The sequence below is a fragment of the Carassius auratus genome, unplaced genomic scaffold (genome assembly GCF_003368295.1).
Source record: "Carassius auratus strain Wakin unplaced genomic scaffold, ASM336829v1 scaf_tig00012847, whole genome shotgun sequence".
NCBI classification, from domain to species: domain Eukaryota; kingdom Metazoa; phylum Chordata; class Actinopteri; order Cypriniformes; family Cyprinidae; genus Carassius; species Carassius auratus.
Window position 1 is genome coordinate 304723 of NW_020524335.1, and position 15338 is coordinate 320060.

General features: G+C 36.9%; 1 protein-coding gene across 3 annotated transcripts in view; it reads right to left on the reverse strand.

Moving 5' to 3' along the window:
* LOC113073774 (dynamin-binding protein-like) overlaps positions 1-14464 on the reverse strand; it is a 43264-nt gene extending 28800 nt beyond the window's left edge. For 2 of the 3 annotated variants that reach the window (XM_026246534.1, XM_026246532.1), the window contains exons 1-3: positions 14159-14464; positions 3141-3298; positions 2933-3055 (exon numbers count right to left, since the gene is read on the reverse strand). In XM_026246534.1, the coding sequence (XP_026102319.1) occupies positions 2933-3055; positions 3141-3285 (268 nt within the window). In that variant the 5' untranslated portion in view covers positions 3286-3298; positions 14159-14464. Of the gene's footprint in view, positions 1-2932; positions 3056-3140; positions 3299-14158 lie in introns of those variants that run through there. The other variant, XM_026246533.1, reaches the window with a different exon arrangement.
* Positions 14465-15338: the final 874 nt, after the last annotated feature.

A 15338-nucleotide genomic window follows, 5' to 3' on the forward strand; every position in this document is an offset into this window, starting at 1 on the left:
CATTTCTTTTTATGCTGTCCTTGTAAACAGTATTAGAGCAGTGTGAAGTTCTCCGACGTCTGACATCAAGTCAGTTTGCACGGCGTCAAAGTCACCGGTGTGATCAGTTTCACTTAACGAACACACACACACACACACACACACACACACACACACATCAGGAGCCAGAATGTCCATTAGGGTCACAAGGGCCAAATTCCACACAGTCGTGCTCCGCCTCCCATTGTGTTCAACACATAAACTAGAACAGCGTATATGATCTCCACTGACATGATAGCGGAAACAAAACTCTTCCAGTTGTGTTTTTCACATGAAAATAAAGAAAGTGTGCACTAGACAAATCACAGTTTCCACATTAGATCAGGACTGACTATATCTAAAGCAATATAAAACATGTAATATGTAATATTCAAAACATCAAACACAAAGTAACATTTTCCAAAGTAGGTAATGAAAAGAAGAAAAAACATTTCAGAACTGATACAACTGACAGAGTTATACAAAAATATATATATTTTTAGGTAATGACTATCATTTATTCCACAGAACATAAACAAACAACTAGTGACATCTAGTGGTGACTTGGGATCTGCTCTTCTTGAAAATGCTATTTTAAATTCATAGTTTTCAGGTAACTGCAGAGATGGGGACTCGAGTTTGAGACTCGGACTCGAGTGCGACTTAAGTCGCACAAACAGTGACTTCAGACTCGACTTGAGACTCGTCCTCGAAAGACTTCAGACTCGACTCGGACTCAAGCTCCGGGACTCGTGAACAATGTTAATTTTTAGTAAACGTCAGATGAGCTCGCTGTTAGAGTTGTGACGTTCGCGAACGAACCGATTCTTTTGAACGGCTCATAAACATGAACGATGGGAGCCGAGTCACGGCTGGAGGGGAGCCGTTCTTTCTGTCGCTCTTTTTTCCTATGCGTGTTTCAGAGCGCGTGTTTCACACAGATGCACACAAATGAGCTCCTCCGCGAGACAGAACAGTTATAGGGGGAGGGGCGCACCCAGCGCAGGCCAACCCTTTATAGCGTGATGATATTAGTTATTAGTTGTGCACGCATCCTCCACGTGAGTACTCCAGTGGAAAAAAACCTGCGTGCCTCTGTCATTGGGTAGGAGCGGAGCCATGACGTTTTGCACAGATATTCATTGCCGCCCACTTTGTTATTGTTCATTGACTTGAAGGGGCTGATGTCCTATTTGCAAAGTTTACAGTAGTAATAGTATGTAGACATTTCCATTTTATTTATTCTAATTTTATCTACTTTAAATATTTTTGGTTCTCTATCAAAATGTTCTTGTGTGATAACAATGTTCTTGTGTGGAAGTGTTTGTAGTAAAAGCTGTTTTGCACAGAAATTCATTGCAGCCGGCTTTGTTTTTGATGTTTATTTGTGAGTAGGTATTGTATGAATAACATAAGTCAGCGTAGCTTTGTTCATTCTTAAGCCAGACAAGAGGTGTGCAGCTATACAGCCAGGACAGACAGAAGGCCATTACTGAATCCATAAATGCAAAATACAGATATTAACTTAAAAGTAAAGCATTCTTGGTGTTTTTGTCATGTTGCAATAGCCTGTTTACACTGATTATTTACCAAAATCAAAGTTGATATTGTATGCTAATAGATAGAGTTGTCATAATAACATATTACATGCTTTGAATTCCTTATATATAGCTATGCAGTGTTCTAAGCAGCTTGGATGGGTCGCTGTACGTGATGCAACATTTATTATAACCAGAGACTTAATATAATAAAGAGACTTGAGACTTGACTTGGACTCTAGCTCAGAGACTTGAGACTTGACTTGGACTCTAGCTCAGAGACTTGAGACTTGACTTGGACTCTAGCTCAGAGACTTGAGACTTGACTTGGACTCTAGCTCAGAGACTTGTGAGCATCTCTGGGTAACTGGATCGAAGACTTGGCGGGCAAAACATCTATAGAACTGCAGCACAACCCTGTTAACTCTCCGATTCAAAAATATTTTGAATATTTGGCCTTTAAATATCACTGTCTTACTACATTACTACTTAAACCAAACCTCATAAAAAGCACTGCTGGTCAGCCTTGTTTTGCCATCCATGTGGGCGTTCTTGTAAGGGTGTGATGTCACATGAAAACTATAAATTGCATGTATAGTGCTCAAAATCTGGAAACTCTGATGATATAAGCTTATATACTATATGTAGATCAAAACAGACCATAAATAAACTAGATACATCAGGAATAAAGATGACTGAGTTTCCACTTTTGATACACATCTCTACCTGCTAAAACAGCAAACATAGCAATTAAACCTTATAAATTGTGTTTTCTTGGTTTCTCTGTTGCTACAGTAAAGGTGATCTACAATCTAGGCTCTACTGTCTACTGTAAAAAATGATATATACCTACATATATGACATACGTCACTCTGAGCAAGCAGGATTTATGCTGAAGAAAAGAGAAAATAGCAGTACAAAGAGATTTAACTCGTCACCTACTTAACATTATTTATAGATTAAACGTCCTTATGTTAAAACAATATGTGGTTCAAAAAGAACAATTCTGTCATAATCGATAAATCACCCTCATGATCCAAACCTGCGATATTTTCTTTCTTACATGAAACAAAAGACTTCTTGAAACCATATGGTAGCTTTTTGAGATACAATGATCTTTCTGCTTTATTTTTATATGTTTTTTTTCCTCACTATCTCCGAAAATGCAGAATGCCCAAAAGTCTCTTTATGGGGACTGCATTATGTCTTTGAATTGTTTGGAAGTCATATAGGTTTGGAATAACATGAGGTTGAGTAAATGATCGGTTTAAAAGTGCAGTAAGCATCAGCATAATTTTCTGTTTAAGTGTTATTAAACTTAATGGACCTGGATAAAACTCCTGCATGTTTAACAACTGAGAGCATAATGTAAGTACCTCTCTTTAGTGGTAAGTTTCCAGCATCCACAGAGTTAAAGTCACTGATGCACACATACAGATTCTCTCCGGTCTTGGTGCTTGGGATTGTGATGGGTTCCACAAAAGTGCTGGGAAACTGGCCTGAAGGTAGAAAGAATAAAAAGATATCAAGACCGAAATCACAGACAGAAGACAACATGTACTCTGAATCCTCACACGACTTTACCTGTGACTCCATCTTTAATTCCAAGCAGCCAAAATTCATCAACAACACTGAGCACTTCAATGACATCTCCGGTGAACAGAGGGAGTTCTTCAGAGACGCTGGGAAGGAACTCGAACAAGGCACGCACCACCGATCCAGCCTCCATGTTCACTCATCACCTGTGCATCACAAGCAAAAGAGAGATGGATTAAACATGACACCTATACAACAAACATACTTTCAATATGGCCTCCCAATGTATGTGTTGATTGGATGCCCTTTCCTGTTAAAGAACTTCACTTATAAGACATTTTGAAGTGATGAGCTCAAAACACAAGGACGTCAGAAGAGCTATTTGGAAAATAAAGATTCCACATTTATTAGAATACCACGCAACCTATTTATTTTCAAGATTAATAATAATAAGACCCATTCTGTTTCCAAACCTTTGAATGGTAGCATAAATAGCAAAGAATGCATCCTGTGTGTACAAGCCCTAGTCTCCCTCTTTTGCACCTCTGCTCATTCAACAGCAACTCCATGTGCAAGCAAACAGAAGTGACAGCATGAATTAATCCTTCATGAGGATGACGAAATAAATGTGTATAATTTAGAGCGACTGAATTCACCTCTCTCTGGACAACATTTCTTCAACAAGCTCAAATGCATTTATACACCCTATAAACACATTAAGTCATCCACATGAGAGCAATAATGGGGTGGAGGCCTTGTGCGGGAGACGGCGCTGTCCAAAGATAATAGACAATGAAGAGTCATAAAGTTCTGCATGCATGAAGAATACAAGTGATTACAAGTAAAATAAAGAGAGGAAATTAGAGCTGAAACACGCATTTCAGAAGCTCAACAAACTCTCTTTCTGCTGTGTGTGTGTGTGTGTGTGTGTGTGTGTGGTTGTCTTTCTCGGGACCTCTTGGGTGTTGGGTTGAGGGGTAACAGGTGACTCAACTGAAAGTTTACAGGGGTCACTGTAGAACTTGTCTGGATGCCAGGTGAAAGACTGTGTCTGAAAGTGACATTTTGTCCTTATGTTGCACACAGATGACTGCATTTGAGTCAGGCTTGTGTGATAAAAGTAGACGGAAAGAAAATACTGCAGCTTTAAAGAAACTCAAAATACAATAGAAAAGCCTAGTGTTCATCTCAAACCTGATCTTCCCCTACGGCAGAGAAAGTATTCATGATGTGAGTCAATGAAAAAAAGGCAGCAACGCAGACAATTTTTAATTTTACGAAGCTTCAAGAATACTTTTTGCGTACAAAGAAAACAAAACTAAGGACTCCATTCAACAATTAAGTTAATTAAATGATCATTGAGGCATCATGTTATGGTGCTTCAGAAGGCAGTCTAAAACCTTAAAATGTGCCTTCATACTACAAGCAGTCTGTTGAATGACTGATGGACTGAGAAGAGAGGCAGCTGCTCTTGATTTTGGACATAGCCAGTGTGTTTCAGTTACAGAAGGAATGCACTGACGCAACTCAAGAATATGAGGGAGTATCAAAGCTTTAAGCCTCACGAGAAAGGGTGAACCTTAAATATACCCTTAACATCACTGTGGGTGTTTAAATAACCATTATAGTCAGCTAAAAACTGTTGGATAAAACATATATGCATCCATTTCTCTAAAAGACTTAAGAGCATTTCTTGCTTTCACAAGGGGATAAGTAAAACCAGAACACTGATTTGATAAATGATTTCAGGCATTTTGCATCCTTCCCTATGTCCTCCTCTGCTGTTCTGATCAGTATCCTCTGTAACAATGGAAAATTAGAGACTTGTTGACTCAGAAATGGATTCCAGTCTTCGGCACACTCTCTGCGCACCACTTCAATCGGCAGAGTAAATAAGTTGTCAATGACGGAAGAACCAACATGTTCAGACACGAGGGCAAAGCCACAGACACTGTGTGGCTGTGTGTGTAAGAGAGAGAGAGTTACAGTCTTTTTGCTTTAGGATCTTCTAAGTGGGAAAAAAAGAGAGTTCCCAGAGCAAGATTCCAATAAGAGCCGGATATTTCCAGCTGCTGAGTCAGTTCATGTGAGTCATCATGTCTGAACATCAGAAAGAGAACTGGCATAAACCCTACAGTCTACCTGCAGCTATTTATATATATGTGTGTGTGTGTGTGTGTAAAAAAATGTTTTTATCATGTATAACTATTATATTAGTATATTTCAGAATTGTAACAAAATTCTGTATTTTTGTATATCTATCTATCTATATGGTGTGTGTTTTTGTGTGTGTTTTATTTAGAGAATATATATATATAAAAAAAGTTTAGACTTTCTAAATTAGGAAGCAATATTTTGCTTCTTGTTTTCTTTCAGTTTGTCTGAATCAGTTCGTCTGACACAGATGGGTGAAGTGTGTACAGATGAGCAGGAATGTGGTAATAGAACCAGTGGCTGCCTTTTATTCAACACACTTAGCAAATTGTAAATGTGACAAGCTATATCTAGCTCAATACTTTTATAACTAACAGGCAATCCAGAATGCTGCCAATTTGGGGCAGACTGAGTTTTTTAAGCACAACTAACCTCTTCAACATTCTGCATGGTGCTAATTAGTCATAACGCATGCAGGCAGGTTGAAGCAGAACTTCACACTTATGTCACCCCATCCTGTGTCCAGGAAAACAACCTTGTATCTGAATCCAATAATGTTAACTCAATCATTACATGTTTATCTTGGCTACAGTCTGAACACTTAAATACATTTTAAAACACATTCTAAAACACAACTTATATTTGATCATTTAAACAAGAATCTTCTCATGACAATGATCAATTCTCTGCCTAGGCCAGATTAGATTGATCAGGCATCATTGATCACAAATAAATATCCAATATTAAAATTCTATCCGATTTTTCATATCTCACATTTAAAAAATTTAATTCCACAAGTGAATTTAGGGATCACAACATTATAATTTCCAGAATAAAAATGGTGGTTCATTCTCAGATTTGCTCAAAATGTTATATTTAACAGTCTTATTAAATTATTTTATGTCAGCAAAGTTCATCATGAGCATGCACAATTAAATATAGAATACTGACTGATACAATAAGCAAACAAACAGACACAAATGATCTACTTTCCTGCAGCAATGCATCCAATCTCCCCAGTAAAAGCTGATTCCAATTCTAAAACCATGAATACTAAGAAAGCATGCCCTGCTGAATCAATGCTAAACTGTTTTAATGAAATAATCACATGCCAGTGCTAGGAAAAGTTCATTTTGAATCTTAAGGTCATCGAGAACATGAAACAGAGACGACGAGTAAATCTCAGGCTAATAAATAAAGATGAATGAACAAAGCAAACTAGTGAAAGAAAGAGAGGGTCTCTGTATTTGTGTGTGAGTGAGACACTTGGCACTGGAGTGACAGTGGTGCTAGAACGACAGACAGCTTTGTAAACGCTCACTCTACAGTCTTTCAAAAGGGTCACACACTCGTTCTCAAACACACACACAAACACCCAAACAGCTGGCATTACAATAAAGAAGCAACTGTGCATCAGATGAAAGATTCAGTATTGAGGATTAATGTGACATAATATCGCTGTTGTTTATCTGTGTTTGAGCAGGTCACACTAGATCACACCTACTAATACAATCTATTTCTCTTTGCTTCTCATCACTGAATAAACTCTGGTATAAACTGCTGGAACAAAACCCCTTTTTCATGAAAAGGTTTTTCTCCTAACCAGCTGTGACCACAACAAGACAAGACATCAGAGTGAAACCACCCTATGCTCCACATAAACTGCATATTAAAGACGACATCATGTGTCAAATGTTACTTTCATTTTAAGATTTTTAGGGTATTTCAGACTGAAACTGGATATTCAATGAGAAAAACTTATTACGTACAATGAATAGTTTTGTCTCCAAGACAATTTGCTTGCTATGTGTTAATTTGTATTTTGCTTCACTGTAAAATCTCTAACTTGCAAATTGTTTAAAAAAAAAGTTTAAAATTTTAAGTCAAGCGGGCACAATGTTGAGTTTACACATACAAAACAAGTTAACTGAATGTTTACTACTATTTCGTCCAATGGATATAAACAAGAAAGGTGAGAAATGTCCCCAGTTACTGTCATAACCTCGGCTCCCTGAGAGCGGAACGAGACATTGCGAAGCATTCGCAGTGGGAATTCCTCCCCTTCCTTCCGAAGATCCTGAAACCTTGTAGGATAATGCCAGTACAATAAACTTGCCAATTGTCGCTAATCATGCAAATCCCATGCAAATACTGACGTATATACAGTCAATAAATTTAATTTAATGGGAACTTGGTCTTCATTACATTTATTTTTCCGCTTCTATTTTGTGCTTTACTTCTTTATGTATTTATTTATGTTCAGTGACAACTGTCATTTATTAATGTATTCAGCAAATGACTGTTAAAGCACTGTCATTTTTGCTACAATTTCACATTATTAAAAAAAAAAAAAGTACCTAATTGAAATTACATAAAACCGTAATAGATGCCACAATATATTATAAGAGCAGGCAGATAGAAGAGTAAAGACCATATTAATAGATAACATGTAGAAATAATATTAATAATACTATTATTAATTACATAAATACACTAATAAAAATGTGGCTCAGTGGTAGAGCATTGCATTAGCAGTGCAAAAAGTTGTGGGTTCAATTCTAGGGGGAACACACATGCTAGTTAAAATAAATAAATAAATTGTATAGCCTGTATGCAATGTAAGTCGCTATGGATAAAAGCATCTGTTAAATGCATAAATGTAAATAAGAGAATGTGTTTTCAAATTGTACAAATTTAAGTCAATTTCAGGGGCTACTTCAGGTAAATATTTTAGATCAAAGCTGTTTGGCTAACAAAAAAGTATGGCATTGCCTGTTCTGAAGGATATGAAAGTTTTCAGAATATTAAATAAAAAATGCCTCTTAATAGCAAGTTGAAATATCTAATGTAAATTATTAAATAAAGCTTTGAAAAAGTTTAATAAAAAGGTAAACCTCATATTCAAAAATTATAATTGTTTAATTAATTATTATATAAATACCTCTTTAAATAAATACAATTTAAATTCACGTCTTGCACATTTCAATGCACTGTGAATGGAACATATATGTTCGCTTCGAACTGGAATCATGGTGGAATATCCTGTGATGTCCACTTTGCAGGGCACTTACATTCGAATAGAACAAATGTCTGAAGTGATAAGAGATACAAGATGTGCAGAGAAGGGGGGCGCATTGACTGGAATTGAGAACCACTGCTTTATGATGATACTACACATGTGTGATTCAGCGTGAAGCAGACCGACACACAGAGCGTCTGAACCGAACTGATTCTTTTGATGATTGATTCTGAACAGATTCTGTGCTAGTGTTATGAGCTCGGGTAAACCGAAGGCTTGAATGAAGGGCAATCATCGCCAAAGACGTCATTACGTCGAGCGCAAAAGAACCAGTGAACCGTTTTCTTCAACCGGTTTATTGAATCGATAGTTTAATAAATAGAACATTACAGATTTTTTTTATTCACCAATTCAGAAGTCTCGTGAGTTCAGTGTTGGACAGGTCAGTTGTTTAAACCATTCATTAAATTTAACCAGTTCAAAGGAATCATTAGTTCGCGAATCAGACGTGTACAGCACGCGTTGTGTAATTATTTCTGCAGTTTAGGATATCGCACAAGATTTGACAACACAGAAAACATTTCATCAGTGGATAGGTGGATGAGGGTGAGTCATTAATGACAATTTTAATTTTGGGGTGAACTATCCCTTTAACTGTCACACAGCATTTTCACTTTCTTTGTGGACAAATTTTGGCTGGAAACCAGTTGCATGACGCCAAGTTTAAAATTCCAGCTAAAGCCCACTCACACGTTTTTTCTTTGCCATGCTGTACAGGAAGTGTGCATACTGTATATAATCCCTTTCCAAACTCTGATAAAGGATTTACGTCTCTGTCCTTTCTCTTTAGGTATGATTCGCTGTCATGAGTGGCTGTGATCCAACCCTAGACGGAGACTAAGTGAAAACATCCTTTCCTTGGCTATAAATCAACCATCTTTCTCATCCCTCTCCAGATCCAAGACACTCCCTTAAAAACTCGAACCTTCCATTTCCCCTTTTTCCGATTCTCCAGCAGTGTTCGCTCTCTGGAACTTGATCTGCTGACTGCCTGCTTTTATTTATTGAACAGGTCCGATTTCATGCCAACAATAGGAGGGAATATGCGAAGAGGTGGTTTGTTGCCTCCCCCCTCTGTTATTGCAACACACATTCAGGACGGGAAGCTTCCATATTGTGGCATAGTTCTGCTGCTTTTTTATTACGGATGGGTGTTTACAGCACTGGCATTGTGTGTGCCCATAGTCAGGCATGTGGCGTTGCATCCATTTAAATGCATTCATTTCAAAACAGCCCTAAATGAGGATCATTCTAGATGAGCTCAAACTAATGTGGCTCCTGTCTCAGCATGGGAGAAAATGCAGCAGATTTCAAACAGATCACGGTTGTGGATGGTAATAAAGTCATGCAATAAAAACAAGAAGCAGTAAGGCTAATACAACGTCAGTGAAAGAGGATATCTATTATGGGCCGTGGGCTGTGTCAGAAACTGGCAGTCAGTCAATTACTTAACAGAAAGTTTTTTTGTGTAAAAGTACCTCCTAAAAATGGTTTGCAAGGTTTTCAAGACACCATAACATCACATCTAATGATCAAGAACCAACTCAAGTGTGCTTTAGAGATAACAATGTAAACATTTAATGAAATGTTCTCTCAGTAAAATTGCAATCTTTAATTAAAAGAAAAAAAAAGAAACAAAACACACAACCATGATCCGACCCAAAATTATGTGATGAACAATGTGATGGGGAAATCAGACGGTACCCTCCTATACTGAATCTTGGCAGGATAATCCTTATTTTGCAATCTTCAAAAAAATGTAGCAATTTTTTTAGCTTGACACATACACATACACATAAGTTAAAATGTAAAAAAAAAAAATACTTTTTTCAAGGCAAAGACATTTTCAACTCCTCAGTTCTACACGATTCTGTCCTCTAATTCAAAGTAATAGCTCACAAATTACATAATTTAGGAGAAATCATAGACTGCTCTTTTCCATCCAATTACAATGAACAGGAATTACATTTTCAAGCATCAAAAAGGACTCAAAAGCACCAGGAAAATATTATAAAACTGGTCCATAAGACTCCTGTCCTGTACGTTCTTCTGAAGCTCTGAAATACAATGTGAGAGGACAGACTGAAATGTAAGTTGTAATAATCAGGAATAAGGACATTTGCAGGAACACTGTCTGATTAACGAACAGAGCACCCAAACTTCCTCATTCCATCACTTTCTCTGGATGCCATGATTCTAGGCTGATGAGGATCATGGGAGGTGTATGGCAGGGTCCAAGTGGAGTTTTATGGGGAAATCCAAGGTTCACAAGAGACCACGCATGGGGAACTTTCCCTACACAAACACTGTGTCTTGAGAAGCACAACCCAGATGTACACAGTTACTGTGGAAACTGGCCTGTGAGAGAGGACTTTCTGAAATGCCACATTCTCCCAGACACACATCCCCCCCAACAAACACAACCTTGAGAGGCTGTTCTTTATTTACAGGCTATACAGAAAACAATCTCCTACAGACCATCTAATGAGACTACTGGACTACGGCCCACCGCTGAGGCTTAAAGATACTCAAATGATTGGCAAAGAGGAATGGTTTTTCCACAGAATATGACAACAAAACTATCAAACAGTTATCACGGAGTCTTTTGGGAGAATGTGCTAAAATTGCCACCAGGAAGTCACTTTTCTGACAGCAATGTTTCCTGTTACCGTTTATGAAGTCCAGAGCAATTTGCATTAGTGAAAAAAGGATCTGAAACAAGTTCATATTACTTTACATGGTGGCTTAAGGTCACTGTTTAAAAGGAGAAAATATACTCAGAAGAAGCTAGAAAAGATGTTTAGTTGGCCCTAGGGGTGTGAATCTTTGTCTAACAGCTCATCAGTTCGATTCAAAGGTTTTCGACTTAAGAATTCCATTTATTGATTTAATTAGATTCAATTTTATTCACGAAAATACATTTTCATACATACAATTTGATTCAAAAACAATTTGATTCGACTTGCAATGGAATTTATTGATTCTGTTCTTTTCACCATTCATAGGTTTTCAACTGGGTTCAAGAACGATTTAGCAAATTCAGTATTATTTGATTCTTTTTGCAATGAATTCAATTCAATTTTGATTAATCACTTGTTTCTTTATACAAAGTATTCCATATACCATAATAACTGTGAGATCACAAATAACACTGCACTGTTTCCATTAATTTTACGCGTATAACTAATAATTTTTTTATAAATGTTTATATTTTTTAAATACAAAACAGAACTTTATTGAATCATGACTTTTAGCATTATAAACCTGTTAATGGTTTAACGAATGATCAAATGCCTAAAACAAATGCTTTATGGTTTAAAAAACTATGCTTCAAAAACAATGCATACAGAATTTGTAACTAGAAGAATCGTGAGTAAATCATGAAATTTTAGGCAACACAAACACCCCGTCATTTTAGGCAACATAAAGTGTCATTTAGATCCATGTGAAGCTGGCTATGGATAGAACAGTAATCTATAATATACAATCTTGCTCTAAGAAACACAAAAGAAGATCATCCACCACAGGCCACAGCTCATTGTCTTCTCAAAAACCATAAAGAAAGGCCTTAAAACAACACAGACAGACTGACCAATCTCAGATTCATTTAAAATGTGCTTGCCTTCTATCACCTCTGGTGTGGAGTTGGAAGTAGCATGCACAAGTCACATGACTTGGCCCCACATGACTTAAACTCTGTACCCGAATCTGACAAGTACAACTCTTCTTTGAATCAAATAGAGGAGGTCATGTGCAATATGAGGTCCCAATACACAAGCTCCTAAAAACAGCTGGTGTTCTAGACAAATGGAAGTCATCAGTTGTTGCATGATTCATAGTATCTGCTGAATTTTAACGGTGCACATGACATAAAACAAACTAATATCAATTACAGTACATGGGCCGGGAGATGCACTCTGCAAGCTTACGGTTGATTCAAAGAGTCTCAGGAGTCAATGATGCGGTCTCACACAGACAATGCCAAATCTCTATGATAATTTTAGATTCAATTTTCCAACGTCAGTTGTGGCTGGAAAAGAATGCCAAGAATGTTCCCAACTTTCTTTTCTCTGGACTACAGTGGAGTGGAGTGAAGTCTCTACATGTTATGAACTTACCCTGCACTCTTCAGCAAATCTAATCTAAATCAGTTAATTTAAAATCAAAAATATAATTTTGAGAGGCAGGAGGCTTTTTGCAGAACAGCTGTAGTGCATCAATGTATTAGCTGTCATGTTTCAGATACAACCCACTTCTTATAATATCTTTATAAAAAGACTCGAATGACAAGCGTGGACAGGGAATAATACTGCTGACTATTTTAATAATTCAAACACTCCACGTGCAACAAGGAACGTAGTCTCATGTTGGTTTTCTACAACCAGATCTACATACTGAAGGAGCATTTTAAATATATTGTATTCAATATATATTCAAAGGAGCACTAAAAATAACTTCTACAAGAACAGCTTATTCATTTTTAACTGATCTCTCTCTTTCTCTCTCTCTCTCTCTCTGTTTATAAATTTGTATGTAAAATTTTATATATAATAATATTTATTGATAAATGTATGTACATTATAAACTTTTTTGTTATGGATCCAATTGTTCTACAATATGTTCTACTTTTTTGTTATGGATCCAATTGTTCTACGTCTGATTTAAGTTTATTAAAGTTTTTTTGTCCTGTTAGTGAATATTTTTTGACATAAGGATGTCAACATCTACTGAAAGCTCCGAAGAGAAAAAGGCCTAAACCGGTTGCACAGGTACCAACTGTATCAGTGAGGTCTGAATGACAAACAACTAGGGTTGCAAAGGTGTGGAAAATTTCCAGAAACTTTCCAAAAATCCTTGGGAATATTACAAAAAAATCCTGCAAAGTTTGCAACATTTCTGGAATCTGTCCTAAATTTACTGAAAATTTTCCACCCCTTTGCAACCCAACAAACAACACAACGCTTGAGTACATCGGATTACAAAACAGACAAACAAGAGCATTCCGTTAATCTCTTGAGTAAATACAGCACTGTTACGCTGCCAACACCTATACAAGTGTATTCTGAGCTGATGAATAGCACACATAGTTTGATTTGGGCAAATTAATCTTGTCCCAAAGTCTCTCGCAGGAAGAGAGACAACGGACAACAGTTGCCATCTGACAGGTGACAAGAATCAACCTACATGCTGTTTCAACTGGCTTCTGGTCCTATAAAACCTATGCTGTTAGTTCAGTTTTATCAGTTTTATTGATAATAATATTTAAGGGGTAGTTGCCACATCTGTCACCATATCTGAACAAACGATTCATGCTTTCCTGCAACTGTACACCTAACTACGTTTAAAAACCCAGCCTTGTCTAAGACCAAGGTTTCCAAGCTTGAAGCCAGTCTGTGAGACCATCTTATACCATCAAAACTTTAAGATGGTTCAAGTTTTTTTTGTATATTTGGTTCACTAAAGCATTAGCGACTCATAATTTACAAAAGAGACTCCCTGACACATATTGTAACAGTGTAACCTGCTGAAAGCGCCACATAACGAATCAATTAAAACGATTCGAATCAGTAAAAAGAATCGAAATCCATACTACTAACGGATAATCCTCGGATAATCGTGTTTTATGAAGGAAAAAGTAAACCGATAAAAATGCCAGACGATGCTTGACAAATACATGCCACGAAATTCCCTCAGCACCGCTATTTATGCAAATATATAAGTTAAACACTTTTACATATTCAAAACAGAAGACACAATGTTAAACCTTAACCACTCGCGGTAACCGAGGCTACCTACGAGCTAAACACAGAATTAAATACAAGATTCCACTTACCTGTGTGACCCCACAAACGCCCTCAATGCGATTAGACTGGGTTGCTGAAAAGGCTTACGTTAACTAAAAAAAAAACCGACAGCAAGAAAACTTTTACTATCCAGTGGATGCTCGTGCGCGTTTCCCTTCTGCCATTAGCTTTGTATCGTTCAATTTTGTTTAGAAATTAAACGTAAGATGAGTTTCTCCCGCCTGTCATTACTTGGCTCACAAGTTGCATGTGATCCGATCCCGACGGTCATCTGCGACACGGCGGGATCAGCTGTCATCCCATAAAGGTCCCATCAGGCTGATCCTTACCTCTCTTCATGCTGACATCATCAACACACCGCCCTCTGCTGACACCAAGCACAAACGCAGGGCGGCCTTTAACGTGCCTGAAGGAAATTCCTACTAAAGATAAAACACGAGGGAAATAATCTATTGAAATCACAGTCTAGTACAATCTGCAAAAATAGATAACGTTGTTGATATTTTATTCCACTGACTGCGTCATATAAAGGCAACCTGAAGTGAAAACGGTATGTCATCTTGTTGTGTGAATTGAATAGTATAGATAGGTTGCAAAAGCTTTTAAATTTAACTAAACTTTTTAACAAAAGATAACGAGTGTTTGTTCATCTCTGGGAACTCATGGCATGTTGACTTAAAAGAGAATTGTTCAAGGCATGTTGAAGAAATTAACTAAATTAACTTTTCACAGTGAGAATTTGTCCACTAACTTTTGTGGACACGCAGGGGAATTCTGTAAATTTTGTACGAAGTTGTAGGAACATTTGCTATATCTACCATATCTCGAATTATTTATTGTGTACAAGTAAATTACATTTTAGCATATTTTTAAAAGAAACATTTCAATAAATAAAAACAATTAAAACACTTTGCATAATTCAACAAAATTACAGCAAAGGTACTAAATACTTTTATTAAATTGAAAAACTTTGAATAGGGCAAAATTGTTTGTTGCATTGGAAATTACTTTTGTTTGGGGAAAAATGTTTCCACAAAATAATGAAATGGTTTATGTATATTTTATTTTTTGTGTGGGCAGTCTGTCTGGGGGCGTGTGTGTGTGTGTGTGTGTGTGTGTGTGTGTGTGACAAAAAAAGCATGCAAAAAGTAGCAATAAAATGTTTCATATGAACATGATATAACAAAAAGAAAAATGTTTTACCAGTTT